This window comes from Lithobates pipiens, unplaced genomic scaffold (genome assembly GCF_037356315.1).
Source record: "Lithobates pipiens isolate NorthernLeopardFrog02 unplaced genomic scaffold, aLitPip1_a1.2 Scaffold_1, whole genome shotgun sequence".
NCBI classification, from domain to species: Eukaryota; Metazoa; Chordata; class Amphibia; order Anura; family Ranidae; genus Lithobates; species Lithobates pipiens.
In genome coordinates, this window is record NW_027507685.1 from 129,929 (window position 1) to 139,442 (window position 9,514).

At 44.5% G+C, this 9,514-nt stretch overlaps 1 protein-coding gene across 2 annotated transcripts in view; it reads right to left on the reverse strand.

Annotated features, from left to right (window-relative positions):
• LOC143928101 (epimerase family protein SDR39U1-like) overlaps positions 1-2,683 on the reverse strand; it is a 28,235-nt gene extending 25,552 nt beyond the window's left edge. For both annotated transcript variants that reach the window (XM_077453403.1, XM_077453153.1), the window contains exons 1-2: positions 2,523-2,683; positions 614-720 (exon numbers count right to left, since the gene is read on the reverse strand). In XM_077453403.1, the coding sequence (XP_077309529.1) occupies positions 614-720; positions 2,523-2,538 (123 nt within the window). In that variant the 5' untranslated portion in view covers positions 2,539-2,683. The remainder of the gene's footprint in view (positions 1-613; positions 721-2,522) is intronic.
• Between the last annotated feature and the right edge of the window lie 6,831 nt (positions 2,684-9,514).

Consider the following 9,514-nt stretch of genomic DNA (forward strand, 5'->3'; position numbering starts at 1 on the left):
AAGGTAGATTAAACATACCTCAAAAAAAAAAAAAAAAAAAGCCACAGCTTCTATCTGAATACCTGTATACTGAAAATTTATTTTCGGTAAGTGACCGATGATTTTAACAGTTGGGCAATGAATATTTTAAAAGCATTTTCGAACTGACAAACTACGAGCGTTACCTCATTTTCACATCATCTTCCATCTGCCACAACAACAAAAGTAAGAAGGTAAATGGATGCTATGGGGGTGCAGACACATATGACAAAGATAAGAATCAGATTTCCCACAACCTGTAAAGTGGTGGACAGTGTACAGGTGGGAGCTGTAGCATCAATTTGAAGGCATCAGAACTGAGAATAAATCATGGCAGTCTTCAAGGTGGAAGCTGTGGTTTATGTTATTTAGAGCGGCTTTCCAAGAATATTTCAAGGTAGTGAAAGGCCTCCATCGGGGTACAAAGTCCTCACAGTGTCCTTTCACACCCATGAAGCATTATTGATATGCACCCCTACATAAAGCCTCACTGCATATTTTATACCAGGAGCACTGACAACTTCAGTGTTCACTTTCATACTGTTCTTATTAATGATTTTCGAAACCATGAAAGGTATGTCATAAAAACTCTCACCCATGTAATCCTCTGTTCTCCAGGTTTTCGGGAGATAATGGTAACTTTATGACCTCTCTTCCTTAATAACTGCGACAGTGACTGTCCAACAAACCCACTGCCACCTCCTATGTAGACAAAGGGAATGCATCAGAAAAATGTCAGGAATCAAACAACTAATCACTGAAGAACAACCTAAGGAAATATGAAATAGTAGCTAATTAGGTCAATCTGAATATCAGGATAAGCAAATACTGTCTAAAGCAGCATTTGAATTTTTCTTCAATCTTGGTGGACTTTGTGTACTTCTTCTAGATCTGTGCAGTAATCCAGTGTGAAATTTTACCAATAAAGACCGGTCACTGCTCTCTCTTCTTGTGGAGGTGGACTGGTCTCGTCACCGCCCCCTCCTCTAGCAGCCTGTAGTGGGTATGACCTTCACAAAGCTCTGCTCAAGCTTTGTGCAGTACAGTGATGGTGTTCGCACAGCCCACATGTAGAGCCTGCCAAGAATTTGGCACTGCGCTAATCACAGGCAGTGAGACATTTCCCGATCTCTGCAGCCGCACATATAATGCCTCATTGCCTGTGATTACCGCAGCGCCGACTTCCTGGTGGGCTCTACGAACATGCCTGAGCTCATCCCTAAAGCGGGGGTTCCCATTTAATAAAAAATAATTAAATGTCATCAGCTACAAATACTGCAGCTGATGACTTTTAATAATTGGACACTTACCTGTCCCGGGGTCCAGCAATGCGAGGGATCGAGGCCACGCTCGTCTCCCCCCTCCATTAAGCGGTGCCGGCATTGTAACTGTGGGTGCCCGGCTGTGGCTTCATTGCACAGCCGTGATTGGCTGTGCAATCATCTGGGACTGGTGACATGTCCCAGATGATTGACAAGAGGGAGGGGGCAGAGCTGAACCCTTCCTGCGCTGAGGGGGAAGTGAAGTCAAGAGCCCAGGCAGACTATGAGGGACCCCCTAGCAACAGCCATTTAGAGGTGAGTAAATACATTTTTTTTTTTTTTTTAAGGGGTGGAACACCACTTTAAACTGCTTTGTGCATCCAGGTGGAGTATACCTTGTTTCTTGTCTGAATTTGGTGCTAAAAGGTAATGGATATCTCCTGGTTTTTATTATCAAAGAAAAACTGGCCCTACATAGTAAACAAAAAAAAAAAGTATATATGTATTGTAATGTAGCTGTATATTTCTTGTTACTACGATAACCTACCACCAAAAGACCCAAAAATAAATTCTGCTGCTCCTGGCGATCGCTGTGATACCACATATATGTATGTCAGTTGTTGTTTGTACCCGTAGTACAGCCCAGAAACAATAGTGTGCATTTTTTTTTTTTAAATCCTACCTAAAAACACAAAACTGATATTAATTTAAAAGAAAAAAAAATCCTGTCCAAAAAAAAAATACTGACCCTGACTAAGCTTGGCACTGATCACACCTCGAGGAGCGCCAGCTGTGTCCCAATAGAAATGAATGGGATGCCGGCAACACCTGTACATCCCCGTGCTGGGAATACACAAACCTGTGCAGGGCCCACAGTAATGGGTCCTTGCTGGTCAGATCATCAGGAGAAAAGAAAAACAAAAATAGAAAACAAATGCAGCCATCATATATAACAATTGGCAAGCTGCATTGTGATAAATGTTTGTTTTTGAGTTGAATGCCCTTTTAAGAAGGAAACGCTGAGTCACTGTCCTAAGAACCTGCTGTGCTGGATTTAGTTTCCTATTAACCACCCTGAAACATTGGAGAAAAGTGAACATACAGCTTAACCAGGTATTAAATCTGAACACATTCCATATTATAGAGGACATAGTGTGACTATGAGAGGAACACGTCTGTAATGCAAGTACAATGTCAGCAAAAAAAAAAAAAAGTGACCGTCACTCATCACATGACCCTCACCGATAAGAACCCTCATGGCGTTCAGAAGACTACACGAACACTCCGCTCACACTCTCTTCTCCAACATCCCATCCACTTTACTATGCCTGCAAGAGCGCCTCCACTTCTTTGTCTCCGAACATGAGCCATGTTAGCGTGCATTGCCTGAATGCAATACAGCGTATGCCTGGTCTCTAAAAACATGGCCGCCACCGTACAAAACAACAGACAACTTAGCCCCTATATTATTATACCTCTTTTTGCCCTAGCAATGCAGTAGTGGAAATACCCATCGAGCATGCGTAGGAATATTCTGAGGGTGTTATAGAACGACGAGCTGATGTGTGAGGGCGACCTCGTGTGTTCACTTAGGTGCATTGCATTGCATCTCAGATTACTATTTCTGACCTCATTTGAAATGGAAATTTACTTTGACAATGTGCTGTATGTGTGTTGTGTTGGCAGTTTCTGATCCTCAGTTACAGCTATACAACCCAAATGTCCCTGATTTGGAGTAATGTCCCTCTGTCCCGCATTCCTCCTCATTTGTCCCTCATTTTGCTAAACTTTTCATCCAAATTCTAAATTGTTGCATTTGTAAATTTTAAAAGTCAATATAAAGGAATAATAGTAGTAAAAGAAAAGCCCTTGTGGATTTAATTAACTTTTTTTGTTGTTGTTAATTCTCCTTTAAGGGGGTGTGGTAGGGGGGAGTGTCTTATGCCTACGTATATTTGATAGTAGGTGTCCCTCATTCCCATCTCAAAATGTTGGGAGATATGCCCACCATGTACAGAGGTAATAGTCCTGCATTACAGATGACGATGCACCAGGCCCGCTCAGAGCTGGGAGTCAGGTAATACAATTTTTTCCTCTACCCCACGTAACAAGCATTTAAAGAGGAAGTAAACCCTGATGAGTTTACTTCCTCTTTTTTTCCCTGCAAAGGTAAAGCATAATGGACTACTATGCATCGCATAGTAGCCCATTATGTGTCACTTACCTGACACAGGAGCCAGCGAAGTCGCGATGTCCCCTGTAGTCCGCCGCATCCATCTTGCTGGTGGCGTCTCGCAGCTCCGCCGCTGTCATTCGGCGAAGCCGCAATGACGTCACTCCTGCGCATGCGCACGGGAGTCGACAAATGCGGCAGCTCCATTTTTGGAACTGCTGTGCCCGTTTTCGGGCAAATATCTCCTAAACCATATAGGTTTAGGAGATATTGCTTGGACCTACAGGTAAGCCTTAATCTAGGCTTACCTGTAGATCAAAGTGGTTTGTAAGGGTTTACAACCACTTTAATGGCCCTACTTAACACAAAGGGTTTGTTGGGGCCCAGATTTGGGTTTGAAAGCCCACCTGTGAGCTAAATGTGTATTAGAAAGTGCAGCAAACCAGAGCTGTGCCTCATGCAGTATGTCTTCTTTGACATACCATGTTCTCTGTGTTCCATGTTGAATGATGCCCAGCATCTGTGGAAAGATTGAGTACATACTGTAAGTTCAGAGTTTCATGGCTCTGTCCCTGTTACCACTGCACCCTTTATTTGTAGGCTGCTAATGTCATCACTTCAAACCCTCTGTATTGGTTAGGACCATCAAGCCCAGAGGAGAGGTGAAGAGGTCCCTGAAGTATCATGTAACTGGCCTAAAGAGGTCAGAAAAGATAAGTGATAACATAGTTGCCAAGTGTCTTGGGACTTTGAACACTGTCTTGTATTTTGTATATTGACAAAGTGCCTAGTAGTCACAGTATAGTTTGAACCAGCGGAGGCAGATCACTGGAGTTCAGGTAAGTACATACATATTCTTGCTTCCATTGACACCAATTTCAGGTTTAATTTGCTTCCATTACCGCTAACAATATGAGGCCTGTTTTATCTCACTGACATCAATAATGAGGGTATTTTATCCCACTGACACCAACAATGGGGGTTATTTTATCTCATTGAGATAGGTAGGAGGAGAACCAGGATAAAGCAGAATCACGGAGGCCAAGGGAATGTAGTTTGCTGAGGAGGAGCAGGTGGTCAACTATGTTGAAGGCAGCAGAGAGGTCTAATGCCTCGTACACACGGTCGGATTTTCAGACGGAAAATAATCGATGTGAGCCTTTTGTTGGAAATTCCGACCGCGTGTAGGCTCCATCAGACAGTTTCCTCCATCGGAATTTCCGTCGCACAAAGCTTGAGGTCTGGTTTTCATATTTTCAGCCAACAAAATCCGTTCACCCAAATTTCTATCGTGTGTACACAATTCCGACGCACAAAGTGTCATGCATGCCCGGAATCAAGCAGAAGAGCAGCACTGGCTATTGAACTTAATTTTTCCTCGGCTTGTCGTACGTGTTGTACGTCACTGTGTTTATGACGTTCGGATTTTCCGACCAACTTTGTGTGTATGCAAGACAAGTTTGAGCCAACATCCGTTGGAAAAAAACATGGGATTTTGTTGTCGGAATGTCCTATTGTGCGTACGCGGCATTAGAGTATGAGTATGGAGTAATGGCCATTGGTTTTAGCAGTTAGTAGGTCATTGGTTAGTTTATTAGTCTCGATGTAGCACCCTGATGTTTAGGCAGGATTTCTAGTGAATTTACCTGGCAGGTATAGTTGCCTTGGCCAATTGATGGGAGATCAATTGATTCCACCCTAATTCTGAATTTGCTGCACTTCTCTCTTCTGTCACTAGATGGGCGGGTATCTAGTGGCACTAGATAAGACAAGGGCATTACAAGGACAGATTAGGAACAGATGGGGTATCTCAGCCATTGGGCGGGGATCTTCTTGGGTCCCTTGGCCTGCTGGGAGAGCCTATTTATTTAGGTGAGGTGAGGCGATCAGGGTTCTGTGCCACCTGGACAGCTGTCTGGGTGGACGTGTGTTGTAATGCCCCGGGCTGCTAGGCCAGATTCTGAAGCCTATCCCGGGGACATCTGGCTGACAGGCTTTCTGAGGGATCTAGAAATAAGAGAGCAGCGTAGGCTTGGGATTGCGGCTTGCAGTCCAACCAGAAGTGACGGTTCTGCCGGCCGGAGAACCTGTCGTGGTCAGATGTGGAGGGGAAGCTGTCGCCACTAAGGGATCAACCACCTTACTACCAGGGACCACAGTGAGTAGCTGAAGCAATTACCAGAGCAGTGTTTTCACCAACCGGGGACAGTGAAGATATAGGAAACTTCATCAGGTGTCAAGCCAGGGACCCAGCCAGCGGAGGTGACTCTTGCAGAGCAGCTTTGTGTGCCAAGCCAGGGACCGGGGAGGCCAGTGGGGTAATGCTTGAGGAGTATCTGTGAGTGCCAAGCTAGAGACCCAGCAGGGAAGTGGAGGTGACGCTTGAGGAAGATACTCTGTGAGAATGTGGTAGGCATACCATTGTGTTCCTGCCATATCTTACAAAGATGGCAGTAAGAGAGGCTAAATTTGATCTTAAAGAATATGTAAAAACACAACATTTCATATTCCTAATATGTGCCTGCTGTGCCATGTACTTGTATAAAAAGTACCCTATTCTCTTGGTATTGCTTTCTTTGTGTGAAATCCCTGGTGTTCCTGCCAGTCCATTTGCTTTCCTATTTTAAAAAACAACTGACCACACCAGGCATGAAAGCACAGCATGGTCAGTTTTCTTACTGTCCCGGGAACTCAGCCTGCTCTGCTCCGATGATCAGACTTGTCCTGACACGCCACCCCTCCTTGCACAGCCATTCACCGGGAAGCCCAATGTGTGGCTGTTTCTCCTCTAGCTCTTGTGCAGCTTAGAACAGAGATTATGTGATCACTTATAAAAAAAATATATATATTATATCTATACACAAATGTTTTGTCTTTTATTTCTGTTTTAAACTGAGGTTGGGTTGTTTTACAAGGTAAGGGTTTACATATACTTTAAACTTTGAATCGGTTTTACAAAGAATTGTATTGAAGTACAAAACAGTAAGTAATGGATTCAGCTGAACCGGATTCTCTGTTATGGCCTAAATAGGTGCTTGAATATATGACGCAATGAATTCTTGTAAAAAGGCCTTCACAGGAACATGTGATCAAGTAGCTTCATTGATAATTTTCATAGTAGCATCACATGAGATATACTAGCGAAGTGTGGTAATTTCTTAAATTCATTGGGTGCTAGAAATGCAGATGTGGAAATAGTTATGAAAGTCAGCAGTTGTACTAATAAGGTAAAATATCTTACAAAGTGCTAATTGAAATTATATGCTGATAACACAGCGAGGCTCCTAGCCAATGGTCAGAATTTGCATACCAAAGCACTACAGGATTTGGGGTTTCAGGGTAATTAGTAGGAAATGTATAGAGACCTGAAGGTTGGTGGTATTCCATAACAGCAGCCATAACGTGGAATTAAACCTCTAAGAAAAAAATTGGAAAACCGGGCCCCAAGAGCTTTAAAGCAGAACTCCGGTCATTTTTCCATGTCCTTATTGCTGATCTTCTACCTTCACCAACTTTGCCATCCATGTACTTCTGAGCTCTGTAGTTCCTCTAATAGGCTGCTAAACTTGCTGAAAAACTTTATTGCTTGCTGACATTCTGTTTGTAAGACCGCTGGCTTCTATCCCTCTCCTAAGCTCAGCCAACAGTCTGACACGCTCCCGGGCAGGGAGTTCTATTTCCTTTAGTGGGTGGAGGTGGTCCCCAAGCCCCCCTAGTCTGTGGTGCCCATGGAGGAGGTGTCCTCCTCCTCTCTCCCCTCTCCTCCCTCCTCCTCCTCTGCTCCCTGACAGTCACTGCCCTGCCGCACTGCCCCGCCTGCTATCTCTGTTCAGAGCGGGGATTATTATCAGTAATCACTTGTATGACACAGCGGGAATCTCCTGCTGTGTCAGGTATAGCAGTGGTCATCGACCCTGTCCTCAGGGCCCACTAACAGGCCAGGTTTGCAAGATAACTGAAATACATGACAGGTGATGTCATTTGCTGCTCAGTGATTGCAGTATTCTAGCCTGCATCTCCCCAAGGTAATATATAAAACCCGGCCCTTTAGTGGGCCCGGAGGACAGGGTTGATGACCACTGAGGTATAGTATACGAGAGCACCACTCGTGGATGCCCCGCCTCCCGCCGTTATGATTCACAGCCCACTGTGCTAATTGTGCCGCTATTGGCACAGTGCGCTGTCAATCATAATGGTGGGAGGTGGGGCATCAGTGAGAGATGTTCTCGTATACTATACCTGACCCAGTGGGGCATTCCTGCTGTGCCATACAAGTGGGACTGACATGAGGCACTGGTGGGACTGACAAGCTGCACTGGTGGCACTGACAAGCTGCACTGGTGGCACTGACAAGCTGCAATGGTGGCACTGACAAGCTGCAATGGTGGCACTGACAAGCTGCAATGGTGGCACTGACAAGCTGTACTGGTGGGACTGACAAGCTGTACTGGTGGGACTGACAAGCTGTACTGGTGGGACTGACAAGCTGTACTGGTGGGATTGACAAGCTGTACTGGTGGGACTGACAAGCTGTACTGGTGGGACTGACATGTGGCACTGGTGGGACTGACATTCGGCACTGGTGGTCCTTGACATTCGGCACTGGTGGTCCTTGACATTTGGCTCTGGCGGTCCCTGACATTCAGCACTGGTGGACACTGACATGTTGCACTGATTTGCATTATATTAAAATGCTTTGTATTTATAAGTCTGTAACCTATCATACCGTGTGTTATGTATGGCTTGCTGGCTGCAGAATGAGGGGTGTGATTTATGTTGAAGTGGGCTAGTTCACATTTACATGTACAAGCCTAGTGTGCCTCCCACATTCACTCCAATCCCAAGGATTCATGGGAAATGTAGTCTGATTACAGTTTACAGAGAGAGAAGAGAATATGATGCAGTCACTGTTCTAAGAGATCCTACCTGCCAGAAAAGATGATGCATTTTTTGAATCACAAGCTGACTTCCTGAAAATTAAATCAGTCATATTTCTTAAACGGGAATAAATTTCACAAATGTAATAACTATTTAGTGTTTTGTATGGGGGCGTGTACTAATTGGGGATTTTTTAAAACCTGGAGTTCTGCTTTAAAGTTGAACTACATTTTGCATATAACAGGGGAGGGTTATAACGCCTGGCAGATTTTTTTCCTACCATCTGTGTTCCATTGTGGGGATTTCCCTTAAAGCGTAGTTCTGCTTAAAAAAACAAAAAAAACAAATACAGCAGCTGCTGGCTTTTAATAATCGGACACTTACCTGTCCAGGGTCCAGCGATGTGGGGGAATGAAGCCCCACTGGTCTCCCCCTCCTCTCTGCGGCCCTGGCATTGTAACTGTGGCCGCCCGGCTGTGGCTTCACAGCCAAGCACCCACTGCTCATGCGCAAGCCACGCCACACACCGTGACTAGCCGGGCAATTATCTGTGACATGTCCCAGATGATTGCCGAGAGGGTGGAAGGAGAGGTGATCTCCCTTCCGGTGCTGCGGTGCGCCGGGAGGAAGTGGGAGCTAGGACCCTCTGAAAAGAGGGTAACGGCTCCCCCCCAAAAAATTACATGCCAAATGTGGCATATCAGGGTGTCACCTCCCTTAACCACTTAAGCCCCGGACCAATTTGCAGCCAAAGGACCATGCCCCTTTTTGCGATTCGGCACTGCGTCTCTTTAACTGTCAATTGCGCGGTGGTGCGACATTAATCCCAAACAAAATTGGCGTCCTTTTTTCCCACAAATAGAGCTTTCTTTTGGTGGTATTTGATCACCTCTGTGGTTTTTATTTTTTGCGCTATAAACAAAAATAGAGCGACAATTTTGAAAAAAATTCAATATTTTTTACTTTTTGCTATAATAAATATCCCCAAAAAATATATATATAAAAAAAAATTTTCCTCAGTTTAGGCCGATACGTATTCTTCTACATATTTTTGGTAAAAAAAAATCACAATTAGCGATTATTGTTTGGTTTGCGCAAAAGTTATAGCGTTTACAAAATAGGGGATAGTTTTATAGCATTTTTATTAGTAATGGCGGCAATCAGTGATTTTTATTGTGACTGC